The sequence below is a fragment of the Seriola lalandi genome, unplaced genomic scaffold (assembly GCF_002814215.2).
Source record: "Seriola lalandi dorsalis isolate HSWRI2012SDOR001 ecotype SW California unplaced genomic scaffold, Sedor1 jcf7180002054426, whole genome shotgun sequence".
Classification (NCBI taxonomy): domain Eukaryota; kingdom Metazoa; phylum Chordata; class Actinopteri; order Carangiformes; family Carangidae; genus Seriola; species Seriola lalandi.
Genome location: NW_019524979.1, coordinates 140,582 through 155,804, shown reverse-complemented (window position 1 = coordinate 155,804; position 15,223 = coordinate 140,582). Strand labels below are relative to the sequence as shown.

General features: G+C 42.8%; 1 protein-coding gene across 2 annotated transcripts; it reads left to right on the top strand.

Annotated features, from left to right (window-relative positions):
- The first annotated feature begins 384 nt into the window (after window positions 1-384).
- On the top strand, window positions 385-15,094 carry cunh10orf71 (chromosome unknown C10orf71 homolog). 2 transcript variants are annotated; one of them, XM_087175220.1, is made up of 3 exons: window positions 385-469; window positions 2,513-12,973; window positions 13,276-13,513. In XM_087175220.1, the coding sequence occupies exons 2-3, from the start codon at window positions 2,723-2,725 to the stop codon at window positions 13,423-13,425; spliced, it is 10,401 nt and encodes a 3,466-aa protein (XP_087031346.1). In that variant the 5' UTR covers window positions 385-469; window positions 2,513-2,722; the 3' UTR covers window positions 13,426-13,513. The 2 variants fall into 2 exon arrangements, with proteins under 2 accessions (XP_087031346.1, XP_087031345.1); XM_087175219.1 differs by having other exon boundaries at window positions 2,513-15,094.
- The last annotated feature ends 129 nt before the right edge of the window (window positions 15,095-15,223 follow it).

Below are 15,223 nucleotides of genomic sequence, written 5' to 3'. Positions count from 1 at the left end.
ACCCCACAACCTCCTCAGCCAGTTGTAACATTGTCCCAGTTTGCTGACAGTTAGCTCTAGCTGCTAATTGCCAACAGCTAGCTGTCCAGATTTATAAATAGTTGAGAGGCTGTTTGTTTCATCCGTCTGACACTCGACACCAAAGGATCTTGCAAACCCGCATGCTAGTTGAAGCCCTCCTTCTGTCCCCAATGGTGGACACTCTCTCTAGGACAAGTCCTCTATTTCTGTCTGGTCGTTAGCCCCCCGAGTCCCGCTGCCTTCTTCTGGTCAGATGCTCAAAGACTTGACTGTGGACTATAAAGAGGTTTTTGCTTTGGATTGTTGTCAATAGGAAGAGCCAGAGCTGCCAGTGAGGGCTTGTGTGGGGTGACAGGGTAGGATTAGATCACCAAGGCCTTCTTGAGGAGACGGAGCCTTGTGAGGAGTTTACAATAAGGCTCACACTATGGATTATAAAACCTGAAAGGTAAGATAAGAGCTCACTGTACTTTGTTGCTCATGTTGAGAGAATGACACAAAATCACAATATATAAAAAGCCTAAGAGAAAATTTTAAACAATATATAGATATACTCAACCTTCTATACATGCATGAATTTTGAAAGCATGAATGAGTTTCATTTTAAGAGTTAAAATTAAATATAGAGACGTGAAGATAAATGTAAATATATGACAAAATTCCAGAAAATACACGTTTGCTTACTAAAGGTATTGTGCGGTGTTTAACTCCACTGACAGAACTTGTTTTTATTCCACTGACAGTCGCTGACATTTATAAATATTTCTGCTCTCAGAAGTGACAGATTTGCTGCTGTTCAGACTTCGCTTGGACCACAGATCCTCTGAAAACGAGGCCTCTTTGGTGTCAAGTTTTAGAGGCCAGTCCCCGGACAAAAATAAACCTGTCACATGCAAGAATAAACAGAAATCACCCTGACAGTTGGACATGCAAAAACTGCTCAAATTAGGGGCAGTTACATCACTTTTGAATTGTTCTTTTGATGGAGCAAAAGAGTGACCCAGAAATTAGAAGTCAGAGTCTTTGTATCTTGAATGTTTTCTTAATGCTTTCCATCAATAAGAAGAAGATTTCTGTGTGTCACTATAAAAAAACATACCTTTGCCTAAGTTGTTTTCTGCTTAAGGAGAAAGGTGTTGCATGACATTTTAAAACTTCCTTTCATTTGATACTGACTTAGCAGTACAACATTGTGGTGTGTAGCTGTTCTGTACATGTGTATGAGATGGCTGGCCTCCAGGTCAGAAGATATTAATGAACTACTGGATATTCTGAGCAAGGTGACGGCTGCCTGGCAGCTGCAGTTAATTCAGCCAGAACATACCCATTACGTTACCTTGTTGCCTCTTATTGGACGAAGATTTTATTTAAAAAGCACAGTACAACAGAGGGAGTATGAGATAAGAGGTTGGAGTGTGTGCTGCATTATATAATTTTTACATTTTAAATCCAATTAATTATAAGTGCAGCTTTGAGGTCCACCCATAAGCAATGCACTGCAGGCAGCTTACTGGTGATGAGTGAGAGTAACAAGGATAGGACAGGTCATGATGTCAACAGTCACAAATATGTCACAGCACTCACCCATGGGCTTTGCTGTTTAAGAACACCACTAATACCTAATTCATACTCCTGTAATTTTTGAATGCTTTATAAACTTTTTATTTTGTAAACACAGCCTTTTGGTGATGTTAATGTTTTAAGTAGTCTAATTTAAATGAAGTTGGTTTTAAATAACTTAAATGTCACATTAAATCATGTTAGATGACAGACTGTGTAAACCAGCAATAAACATCCTAACTTTACCTCTGAAATCTCTGTTTAGTAGCACTTCTACGTAAGGATATTTTAATCCGCTTTCCACCTGCTCTCTCCGTACTGTAGTAAAACCAAATGGTTTTACTACAAGATTAGTTTTCAATGTAATGTTACAGTAGACTGGTCATAACCAGACTTTTTGACTCAAAGACAAAAAACTTGCTGGAAGTCCTGTGTGTGTGTGTGTGTGTGTGTGTGTGTGTGTGTGTGTGAGTGTGTGTGTGTGTGTGTGTGTGTGTTTGTGTGTGTTTGTGTGTGTTTGTGTGTTTGCTCAACTACGGTTGCATTCTGCTTTCCCAAAATAACTCACGTGAGGCTGTCTTTACTGTGCCTAGCAACAGTGTAGTTTTATTCACAGCATGTCTCTGAAGGTCACAGTGATTGAGTGGAAGGATTTACAGGGCTGTTTTCAGAGGCACATACAGTACATTGCTGCGTAATGCAAAGGAAAAAAGCTTCGCCTCAAGGCCAGCTATCATGAATTAAGCACCACAACAAATGAGGTACAGTTTTCAAATGAGAGAAAACATTGTGTGTATCTAAGACTTTGGATTAAGGTTGAAATACATCACACATCATGCAAACACTATTTTACAACTGTTTCTTTTAGGATGAATGGTTATGTGAGGGCTTGGTCAGATCCAGGCTAACGCTCCTTTCTCTTCTCCTGTAGGAGAACAACAAATTCGAGGATTCTGTGGACAGAGGCCAACTAAAAGGCACAATGCCTTAGGAGCAACTGGCTGCACAAAGTCCTGACCAGGGGCCCCAAACTCTGGGTCCTGCAGCTCCAGCAGCAGACAGAGTGTATAATTTTGAGGTCTGTGTTCGCATGGATGACTGAGCAACTGAGGACAGAGCTCTTTGTTAGCGAGCCTGCATCATGACCTCAGTTGAAAAGCGGCGCTCAGGCCGGAAGAGTGGCGGGCATCGTAAGCACAGCGATGGAGGCTACAGTGATACTTCCAGCGGTGGGTCGTTTCTGGACGAGACTGACCGAGAGGTCAGCACTCTGACAGATCGAGCATTCAGGAGTCTCTGCATTGGAGATGAGGCTGTTTATAATGACTCAGACTTGTGTTCATCTTCACCCTGCAGCCAGAGAGACAGACAGCTGGCCTTTAGCCAGAGTGGCCAGGACAGAGACAGAGATGACACAGAGAGGGAGGAACTTAAGAGAGCTGCCCATGAGAGCTTCACCCTCAGGGTGCAGCAGTATGGACAGGACTGGATCCATGGAGGAATGTATGGGGCTGAGATCCACAGAGATCCTCAGTGGGAGGTTTATGGGGAAAGGACACAAGGGAGGGTTTCTGCCACATTCCAGCACTCCTTTGTGGAAACCTCTCAACAGGAGAAATCTCTGAGGGAAGAACAGCTGTCTTTCCTCAGCAATGGAGCCACAGAGTTGAGTTCACAGCAACGCAGAAGCCGCTCCAGAGTTTCGTCCCTCATCAGAGCTTTTAACTCTGAGGGACACAGGGATGGAGCAGGGATGGATGGTAAAGTCAGAGAGTGGAATGATGACACAAGCTGGGACAAATCAGCTCTAATGAGTATCCAACAGGAACTTTCTGAATTCTCGACATCATACCAGCAAAACTTTAACAGTGATCATTTCCCCTCATCTGGCCCCTTCTCATCCCGAGACACCAGCTTCTACTCCTCTGAAGTTGCAGCAGTGGCTCATATGAATTCTGCATCCTCTTTCATGAGCTCTTCCCACAGTAAACACAGCATGTCCACCCAGGTCAACTGTAACTCTAACTTCTTCATACACAGTGAGTTTAGTCCCTTCAAGGTATGGAGGGACCATAACAGGTTTCCTTTTCAACAAGGAGAAGTCTCAGGGTTTATGCACTGCTCACAGTTTCCTAAATGGTATGAGACACCAATGTACAAGGAGCTTTCACTGGAGGCCCAACCACAGGGTCATTATAGGTTGGAGGAGAGGGATATCAGACACCCAAGGAATAAATTGGCACCAGTGGGTCCTCCCACACCTCCACGCTCCACGTCAACATCCACAATGCTGCAGAAAGCTGCGGCCGTGGAAAAACGCTGTGAGTCAGAATTGATAGGTCATTACCCTCACAGGAAGCGGACGCAGAGCCTGGGAACTAACAGGCTCCCATCCCAGCGTCCGTCAACTGCATCACCTACCATCGAGATGTCTCGACGTGTCCGGGACACCATCAGCTCCGTGAAAGCCCTCCATCAAAAAATCAAAATGATGACAGAGCAAAATGTGGCAACAGCAATGGCAGCAAATCAACAAGGAGTACTTCATAGCAATGATAATTTAATTCCCTTTGGCAACAACGCAGTATCAGTGGCACCAAATGTTGTCAGAAGTAACACAAGCACTACTGCCTTCAACATCAGTCAGCTGCTCACACCTTCAGTCCATGCACATCAAGAGGCAGAGACGTCAGAGGTCCGACAATATGCAGTTTCGCCTCAACCTGTGGAACATCCTCCAGTCCGAGCTGAAAGCAGGGGAGCAACACCTGATGTTAGGCTGTCCAGCTACAAATCCAGAGCAACAAGCCTGCTCTTCAATCTCAAAGACAACAGGAAGAGAGTAAAAAACACCTACAGTCCTACCAAATTTAAAGGTTTGGAAAAACCAGAGAAAAACAAACCACCCTCTATCAAGGAACCTAAAGACACTATAATAGACATCCCTGATCTTCCCGATCCAGACATTCAGTTTACCCATGTGGAGGAATCCACCAGGACAGATGTTGCTTCACATCATTATGCAAACCAGCATCAAAACCCCGGATTGTCACTTGCAACACTAAATTCTCAACCTGCCACAGCACATACAGGCCAACATTCACAATACACTTTAAGTGATTACCAGAAAGCTCAGATGCAAGGTGAGATGGTTCATCACTCCAGGTTCACTGGCTTCATACCTGAAAATTACACCACCAATCAGCTGGCTAATGGACAGAATCTCCGTGAAGACTTATTGTCATTTACTCCCTACAAGCAAGGGATGATAGATAATGTGGAAACTCTGGGAGGGGATGTACACAGGCTTAAACCATCGTATACAGCTACAGAAACACCAAGGCTAAATGCTGACAACAATCAAACCAGAGAATATTTAATAAGTAAGGCAAATGCTGAGCAACATTTTAATGAAACAGTGGGAAGGGAATTCACAAAGGAGGATAGATATCAGCAGCTCAAAGACAACAAACATGATTACAGTAATGTGTCCTCGCAGGATAGGTGGAGAGAGACAAGCAGTCAAGACACAGGAAAGCTCAGTCTGAAATCAGCTAACTCTCCATGGAAACAAGAGATAACCGCTTTAATCGAAAAAGACCAACATGCACAGGCTTACCAAAGAACAGCCACGATAAAGGAGGAACTAAATATACCCAGAGACAAATACAGAGGAGAAAATCAGCAACGTATAAATAAAGAAATTGAAAAAATAGAGCTGAGGCAGAGTTTTGATCCTGGAACATCCTCTCATAAAAATACTGGGTTGGTCAATCCTAACATTTCAAACCAGCTGCCACAATATGCTCCATTTGGTACTGTAGAAAATCAAGCCTATTATGCACAAAAGCAACCGGTAGCAATTAGGGACAAATGTGTACCTCAAAAGTATTATGGACACAATGAGGAAAATGTGATGAAAGAAAATTATCAGCCACAGAATTATAATAGATATACTGATCAGGAATACAGTAACCAACACAGCTTCAATTCTAATAAAGATAAAACTTTGCCCATGAAAGAAACAAGTCAGAGAAAACAATGTACGCCAGTCCCAAAGGGACATGAAATGCAAAGTCTCCAGCCAGTGCAAGCCAAACCACAGTTTGAACATAATATGCAGAAAAAATTATCTAATAACGACAATGCAGCTGCTCGCACAATGGCAAACCAGATGAAGGATAGACAGTTTGTTGAGGTCAAGGCTGAACAGGCCTCAGTAGAATATATAACAGCAAAACACGCCCAAGCAGAGCTGGCAAAGGTTCAGCACTGGGCTCAAGTGGAGCAGCCCAAAGCAGAGTCGGCGAGGTTAATTTTAGCAGAGCAGGCTGGTTCAGAGAAAGTCAAAGCAGAACAGGCCAAAGCAGAACTAACAGAACACGAGAGAGTAAAACAGACTAAAGCAGAACATGTTAAACAGGAGAAGAAAAAAGGGGAACAGGCAGATCAGTCCAGAGAAAAACAACCAGAGCGTGCAAGAGAGGAACAGACAAAGGTAGAGCAAACCAGAGTACAGGAGGTAACAGAAGAGTCAAGAAATATTACAGAGGAAGCAGGAGTCACGCACATGAAAAAGGAGCAGGGTGAGCAGGTCAAAGCTGAACAAGCTAAAGCAGAAAGGCTGAAAGAAGAACACATAAAAACTGACCTAGGAAAGACCGAGCAGGCAAAAATACAGCAAACTGTACAGGCCACAAGAGAAAGGATCAAAGTGGAGCAAATTGAGGAAGAAGAGACTAAAGCAAAACAAATTGAAAGAGACCAGAGAGAGGCAGAACAAATCAGAGCAGAAAAGGTTAAAGCAGAACAGGTTCAAACAGATCTTAGAAAAGCAGAACAAGCTAAACAAGAGCAGATAAAAGAGCAACCAGCTAAAACCGAACAAGAGAAAACAAAGGTAGTTGAAATAGGAGAGGTCAAAGCAGACCACATTAAAGTTAAGGATATTAAACAAGAGAAAGCTCAAGAAAATGCAGAGCCACCTACAACACAGATACGTAAATCCAAAGAGGCAAAGGTTAAAGAGAGCAAAGCAGAGCAGACAAAGATGGAGCAATCCAGCAAAACAGAGAGCCTGCAGGAAAGGTTAGCTAAACCTGCGGTAAAACTAACAGTGATACAACAGGTCAGAAATCAGCCAGATAAAGTTGAACAAGTTAAGACAGAGTTAGCAAAAGCTAAAGCAGAATTGGCCAAAATAAAGGAGAAAATGAGAGGAGAGCAAAAAGAGAAAGTCAGAAACTCTATCATCATAAAAGATGATGACATAACAAATAAAGATGTGAGGGGAAATATGAATAAAAATGAGGATCACAAAAAGAATGACCAGGCAACCCAAATGCAACAACACAAGGAAGAGTCAGTTGTCAGCAGAAATGGTAAAGATCAAGCTGATACAGGGGCTGATGAATTTTTAAGAGAGAAATATGTTTTGACTAATTCTGTTTCAACTAACACAAACAAAGTGTCAACTACTGGACACGGTTCTTCAAATGATGCCAATGAAACACCAGCTCTATCTCTTGACAAAGTCAAGACAGTGAACAACGAGAAATCAAAAGACAAACATAGTCCTACGAGGGGATTTGCAAAAGCTAACACAGAAAATAAGGAGGAAGTAGGCGGCTTTAAATCCACTGAGGTAACAGACAGTCACTATGTTTACAGTGAGTCATCCAAACAATTCAAATTATCCAGTGCTAATTATTTAACTACCCATGTAGATAATAGAGCAAACTGTGACACAGTTACTGATAAAGTGAAGGATGACAATGTTGAAAAGTTGGAAAAATGTGACCCTGTGAAACACACTGATGTTTCACAGCGAAGAGTTTCTGATTTGACTAAACTGGTTCCCCTTGAAAGAAAACATAAGTTAACCGAGCACAGTGTAGGTCCAGGTAAAGATTCGCATTTTATCCCTCCCAGAGCATTGTCCCATAAAGAGAGAGTGCAGACCAAGCAGGAGATTCTGACTTCCAAAATAAAAGCTCATGCTGAAAAAGAGATTTCAGCAATTAAAGAAAAGGGTTTTGCCCTAAGAGATGGTTTTATGTCCAAACACCCTACAAAGCAATTAGCAAGTATTCAGAATAATAGTATACGACAGAGGCCACCATCACAGGAGGTGTCTAAAAAGCATGAAAGCACAATGTCCAGTAATATAACACCAAAGCACCAGATGGAGCTTTCAGGAATACAGATGGAACCAGTCAAGTCTATGTCAACACCCAGCTCTGCTACAATACCAGTAAAGTCTGAAGTAACCACCGGTCAGCTAGTAGACCAATCACACAAACAAGTTGAACCAGTGAAGAGCAATGGCAGTGTGTCAGAACCACCCGAAGTTGCAAAACAGACAGGACGTTATACTGCAAGCACAGATGAGGGCTTGGTAGAAAATCAAAAGAAAGAGAATCAATCAGGAATTAAATCGCCAATGCCAAGTAAAGAGCAAGCACCAAAGAACAACCAAGGAAAACAGGAAGCAAATCATGGAGCAAACTCTGGAAAAGAGAAAGAGGGACTTAAAGGTAATCCTGCCATAAGCACTGACCAACAGAACAAGAAGAAAGAGGATCCATCACAAGCTACAGCTCTGGTCAAAACTGAAAGCTCCAAACCTTTGACAACAGAAAAGCCTGAGAGTAAGCATGAAGCAGGTGATGAGGACTCAGCACCTCTGCTACATCTTGCCTTCGGTCAGAACAAGGTGCCTGTGGCTGAAGACTCCTTGCAGATCATGGGAATAATGGTAACTGTACGAGAAAGACAGCCATCTGAGAGCAATGATCATGTGGATGACAGCACCCAAGAACAAATATATCCAAAGGAGAAAGAGTGCAGTAACTCAGAGATAGATAAATGTCATCCCAGCTCAGGTCTAGAATTAAGTAAAGGAAATAAATCTTCAAAGGAAGTGAGCGTAGCAAAGGCAAAAGACAGAGTCGTACAGGAAACTCATCCCACAATGATGGAAGATCAAACTAAAGTTGATGTAAGTAATCATCCTGAAACTTCAACTCTAAGGACAATAAAGAACAATGTGTCTGAGAATGTTATTAAGAAAGAGACTGATCCCCAGGAGAGTTCTTCTATAAATGCAAGACCCAAAAGGGAAATACAACTTACAGAACCACTGCCTGAAAAAGGTGTGCCATCCACAGTCACTGCTAAAAATAAAGTGTTGGCTGAAACTCAACCCCTTCTCTACAAGCAGGACATAATAGCAAGGGACATGAAAGACTACTCAAATAAAACACCAAGAGAGAGCTCAGCAAAGAGTATGAAGAAAGATGAAGGAAAAAGGAATACAGAAGACAAAAATCCACCAAAAACCCAAACAGCACATACCAATGAGAACGTAATGGCCAAAGTGGAGAACACAGTAATCAACGTCCAGAATGAGTCCAACAGGGCTGATGCCGAAACTCTGATAAAACATGATGTCAAGCTATCAGTGAAAGAAGATTTGACAGCTGTTGTAAATCCATCCAACAACAGGAATATAGATGGCAAGAGTGCACCCCTACTGGAGAAAAAGAGCCATGACTCAACACCACCAAAGCCAGTCAAGAAAACCACTCCATCTCACCATGTAAATGAGAATCAAAACAGAAATGTATCTCCAAAACTAAAGCATGAAGAGACGCACATTGGAGAATATAATGAAGTGGACGATGATGTGCATATAGATAGAATTGCCATCAAAGTTGTGCCAGCAGTAACTGAGAAGGACAACCTGAAAATGGTAAGAAAACATCATGTCACAACTGTCCCTTCTGATGTGGTTGTAACTAATGAACATAAACAAGTTGCATCATCTAGTTGTGAAGAAAACAATAAAGACAAAACCAAAGTCCCCACTCCAGCATACAATGAGAAGCAGATGAAAGAAAATTTAGAAGACAAATTAGGCGGACAACAGGAGCTGTCCAATGAGAGAAAACTGTCCAGTTCGTTGAAAATCAGCAATCAACAGAACAGCATAAATGCTACAACTGAGAATACCCATGCTGAAAATGGAAATCCTGAAAAAGGGAAGGATAAGGAAAGTAGGAAATCAGTAGTTGAATCAATGGAGGGAAACTACTTTCAAGTGCAAGGGGTAGTAGAAACAAATGATGAACCACACAATAGTGCAAATGTTGGAGAGATATTAGATACTGTTTCAAAGGAAGGGGAATTTCCAGGTCTACTACCAAACAAGGCGGCTGTCAGCAATAAACCATACAAAGAAGTAAAAAATGAAGTCTTTGTGTTGGATCAAAGTAAAAGGAAAACAGTGGAATCAAGTTCAGTAAGCGCTCAAAATCAGAACATAGAAAAGAAAAACTGGGAAACAGAAGATAAGCTGGCTTCAAAACAGAGTGATGGTCCCACAGAAAGGCAGAGTAATAATGAAAGGATGGAAGCAGGTCAAGATAATCACATCAGAAGACATCCCACAGTGAGCCAATCCACTTTATCAGCAAGGGAAAGACAGAGCTCAAGAAATTCACATCCAACAAGGGAAAATTCAGTCAAAGATAAACCTGAAGTTAAACCAAAACCAAAAGAAAGGGTATCCACAATACCTGAAATATCCGCAATTGCAGACTATGCCAGATTAAAAGTAATTGTTTCAGAAGAGCAGGAAAACACAGTTCAGGAATTCCCACCCAACAAAAAGGAAGGATTCTTCCCACTAATACAGACTCGTCACAGCAGACGTCCAGTGTTCAGTGCTGACCCAAAAGACATCTCTGTGAAAGAGAAAAGTTTGCCAAATAAGACAGAGGTGAGTGCCAAAGTGAACAAAGAGACCAAAGCACCAGTATTTCCCATTACAGAGAAAGAACACCAAAGGACGGGAATGTTCAAACTGGGAGAAAAAGAAAGACAAGAGAAAATGGTTTTGGATGCCACAGGTGTATTAGATGCTGGGGCAAAACATGCACAATGTCTCAAAGAAAGAAACAAATTGCCAACAACCCATCTCAAGAACCAGGGAAGTGAAGAACAAGTGACTGGAACTGATACTCAAAGACTTTGTCAAGTAGATCAAGGTATTCATCAGCCAGACGATCCTTCCTTGCAAGAAGTCAACAGGCCAAGAAACACGTCTGTGTCACAACACCTAAAATCACTTGATAACACCAATGCCAATCAAAAACCTGAAGAATGTTTAGTACCATATTTGGATAAAAACTCTATGCCACAACCCACTTTAGGGCAAGTGCACAACATAGAGGTAAGCACAACAACTCTAAGAAAAGAAAAGATTGAAAATAAACTGGCTAAGATGGGAGAGGAGAGAAAAGAAAAGCTGAGACAAGAAAGGCTTGCAACTCAGCATGAAGCAACCACAGCAAAACAGTCAGAGGAAGAACAGGTGATAGAAGAGGAGAAAAGAGCAGAAGACATGAAAATAAAACACATTATAGAGGAGAGTAGAGCTTCTCTGGCTGAAGAAGAGAGGAGAGCCATTCAGAGAGAAGAGGAGAGGAGAGCAAAAGAAAGGGAGGCCATAGCTATTAAGATCAAGGAGAGGCGGGAAAAACAGAGAGAAGCAGATAGAAGAGCAGAAGAAGAAAGAAGAGCTAAAGAGATAGAGGAAGACAGAGCTGCTCCAAAAGGAGAGGAGTTGAGAGCTAAGCAAAGAGAAGAGGAAAGGAGAGTGAAAGAAACTGAGGAGAAGAGAGTTAAGATTGAGGAAGAGAGGAGAGCAAAACTGAGAAGGGAGGAAGAGCGGATGAAAGAGAATGAGGAGAGGAAGAGATTGAAACAGCAAGAAGAGGAGAGAGTTGTGCTAGAGGAGCAGCGAAGAAAAGCTGCACAAGAGGAACAGCAAAGGAGAGCTGCACAAGAGGAGAAGCAAAGGAGAGCTGCACTACAGGAACAGCAAAGAAGAGCTGCATTTGAAGAACAACAAAGGAGAGCTGCTCAAGAGGAGCAGCAAAGAAGAGCTACTGAAGAGGAACAGCAAAGGAGAGCTGCTCAAGAGGAGCAGCAGAGGAGAGCTGTTAAAGAGGAGCAGCAAATGAGAGCTGCTGAAGAGGAGCAGCAAAGGAGAGCTGCACAAGAGGAGCAGCAGAGGAGAGCTGTTAAAGAGGAGCAGCAAAAGAGAGCTGCTCAAGAGGAGCAGCAAAGGAGAGCTGTTAAAGAGGAGCAGCAAAAGAGAGCTGCGCTACAGGAGCAGCAAAAGAGAGCTGCGCTACAGGAGCAGCAAAGGCAAGCTAAGCAGATTGAGGAGAAGCTACTGGCTGAAATTGAGGAAGAAAAGAAGAGAGCTCTGAGAAAGGTGGAGGAGAGGAAAGCTGCTGAAAAAGAGAAAACAATTATTAAACAAAGAGAAGAAAAACAAGCCAAAGAGGAGAGGACAAGATTACTTGAGGAAAGCAAAGCAGCACTGAAAGAGGACAAGAAGAGAGTAACACAAGAACAGTTGCTAGCTCAAAGAGAGGATGACATCATGGCTAAAAAGAGAGAAAATGAAGATGAAGAAAAGTTTGCAGCTCAGAGGGAAAAGGAGAGAGCCACTAAGATGGAAGAGCAGAAAAAAGCAGCACAGAGAATTGATGCTCTCCAGTACTATGCCATCACCTCAACAGAATCAGAGAGGAAACCAAAAGAAAGACAACTATGCTCCCCTTTACCCTCCCAACAAAGAAACAATCCATCAGGACTTGAAGAGTCAGGTTCCCACACAAGGCTTTATAGGCCACGTAGCTCTGCATCTCCAGCTCCATCTCTGCCCCGCTCCAACACCTCCTCTCCTGCTCTGGGAGCCAAGCCCTCTATGTTCAGGGTAAAGGATAATACCATCAGAGGTTCCTCTCTCACCAAGTCAGTCAAACCACGCTTCCATAAGAACTTTGGAGAGGATTTCCGAGTTGGGTCACCCATGGAAAGGCTGTCAGAGAGAGTAGAGGAGGAGCAGGAGATGAGACACAATGACACGGGGTTAAACAGACTCGCTGCTATCAAAGAATTTTCAACTTTTCAGCCAGCATCCTCATCACAGGATTACGCAGCCCATCTCCCACAACACAGGCCTTACTCCAGGAGGAGCATTGTTCTGGATGAAGACGACTCCCGCTCTGTCATCAGCAACATGTCAGAGGATGTGGAGAGTTTTGCCACCAGCGCAGCAGACCTGGCAGATTTACGAGGCCTGTTTGACTACGACAGGCCAGAGTCAGCTTGTAGCTTCAGCAGTGACGTGTCTCGTTCTTTGGGCAAACCTCCAGCTGTTCCCCCAAAGAGTGAAAAAGCATTGCGCAGGGCCAAAAGGTTGACTACTCGTAGGATAAAGAAGGAGTTGTGCAAATCTGCAGCAGACACCCCTGCTGGAGTTGAGAAACCACTTGAGGAAGTTCCCAGTACTCCTCCCTCCTCCTCCACTGAGGTATGCTCCCCCAACCACCATGCTGTGGCTTCCCCCCATTTTTCCTCACCTATTTCCCTTGCTCATGCCCCAGCTTTGGGGTCTAGCTTGCCTTCTTCCCACTCAGATCGCCAATCCTCGCACCGCTCTGCCCATGCTTCCCCTCATGCCACAGGTCCTATCTCCCTCCCAGTTGCCTCGCCTCATGCTGCTGCCCCTGTTACCCTCCCTACTGCCTCACCTGCTGCTGGCCCTGCTTCCAACACTGCTGCTCCTAAAACAGTTGTTCATGTTCCTTCATCTCCCACTCTCCACCATACTAGCCATCCAGCTCCAGTGACACAGTACCATGTAGAGACAAGCTACCCTCAGTCCTACCCACTGACCCAGCGCAAGGTGCTGCAAGACCTCGGCTCTGGTCAGTATTTCGTAGTGGACGTACCTGTTCAAGTGAAAACAAAGACTTTCTTTGACCCAGAGACAGGAAAGTATGTTCAGCTGAATGTGCGTGAGTCTGGCCAGAGCACCTCCCGACCCCAGTCCCGGCAAAAGTACCCACAGCCTCAGCTCCAATCCCAAGTGCAGGTCAAGCCACAACAACAGCCTCTCTCCCAGGCACCTCCAGCTGGCAAGCCCTTAGTGCTTTATCAAGGCTACCATGGTTATTCCCAAGGCTACCAACCTGCAGCTATCAACTCCGTGCCCCCCCACAGCTCATCAGCCCCTGTGACTCTCTACCAGGACCAGGACCAGCCTGTCAGGGAGAGTCACAGCCACGGTTATCCAGCCCCTGAAATGAGACAGAACTCTGAAGGGCAACGCTATAGCCCAGAAAAGACACCATACATGGACACAGTTAATGATACAGAGAAAACATATAACACAGTTTACAACACACATGGCTCATATGAGGCGTTCCCAGAGTGTGACACAAACAGCCAGCTTGCAGGAAGCTCAGGTTGTGAAAATGATAACTCAGCCCACCCACGATATCAGCCCCGTGATATAATAACTATGAGTGACCTGGAGGATTTTATGGAGCTGTCTGACTGGTGAGAACAAGGATGGAAATCTTTGACTCAGAAGTGTTAATTATGTTATAATAATAATGTAAAGAAGACAAGAAGCTAAATAAACTATCTGATAAAATAAAGATACCTAAAGGTGCAGGATGAATGGATTCTTATATGTGGGATTTTAAGTATTTGTAAATGGCTTGTTCATGTGAAAATAGTCTCAGAATGTTTTTGGATTGTAGTTTTAAAAAGTCCCTGGGACATGCTGTTAAATTACTGCTGATGATTTTGGAGATTCAATGTTGAGGTATTTATTGTTTTACAGAGAAGTTCACCATTCCATTTGACTTTTGAATGTGAGAAGCTAAGATATTTTTCTTGTGTATACAGTGTGATCAGTATCCCATTGTCTCTTAGACCTAGAAGTATGTTATCATACATTAAACAGCAGCATTATGTCAACAGTGTTTAGTTGTAGTGGTCTCTGCTATGAACACTGGCAGGCCTGCTTAAGTTTTAATTGTTTTTTTTTTCTTGTTGGAGAAATCCTACTCTTTGCATTTTTGTGATGCATGAAACATTGTTAAAGCCACAGCGTCAATCAAGGATCTGCAGATGGTATAAAGCATAGTTTGTGTATTCAACCACTGTTTCAAAGTGAAAACATGGTGATGTGACTGTTTCTGTTTTTAAGGTTTAATTTCATACAGTAGTCTACTTTTAAAGTTGGAAGTTTGTGAGAATGTTTCTGTGTTGCTGTGAAACAGAATAGTGCGGACATGGACTTGTTCAGGCAATTAAAACAAATTTCATTCTACAAATATTTTCTCATCATAATGACTGTCTTTCAAAATCACCTCATAAAGGTTAAAAATAAACAAAAAGGAAATATAAAAGGTTTTTGCTGGGGCATGATTTCATTTTACTGCTCAAAAAGACTGTAATAACAATAACTGCCACTGGCATCCTGTTCTGACTCTTGAAATGTACCCTGGGTCTGAATGAATCAAAATGAAGAGTCCTTTTACTGAGTGCATTATACAAAGTGTTATTGAGAGAGCACAATAATATGTCCTGAGAGAGTTCATAAACACAAAAAAGAAAAAATAACATTTTGTTGATAACATTTGTGTGTATGTGTCTTTTCTGTTGCTGTATGAATCAAATCCAAATGCTTAAATCTCTGCCTACTATACCTAAGGGATCCAGTGATAGAAATAATACAGTACTTTGATTTCCCTTGATTCACAAACTC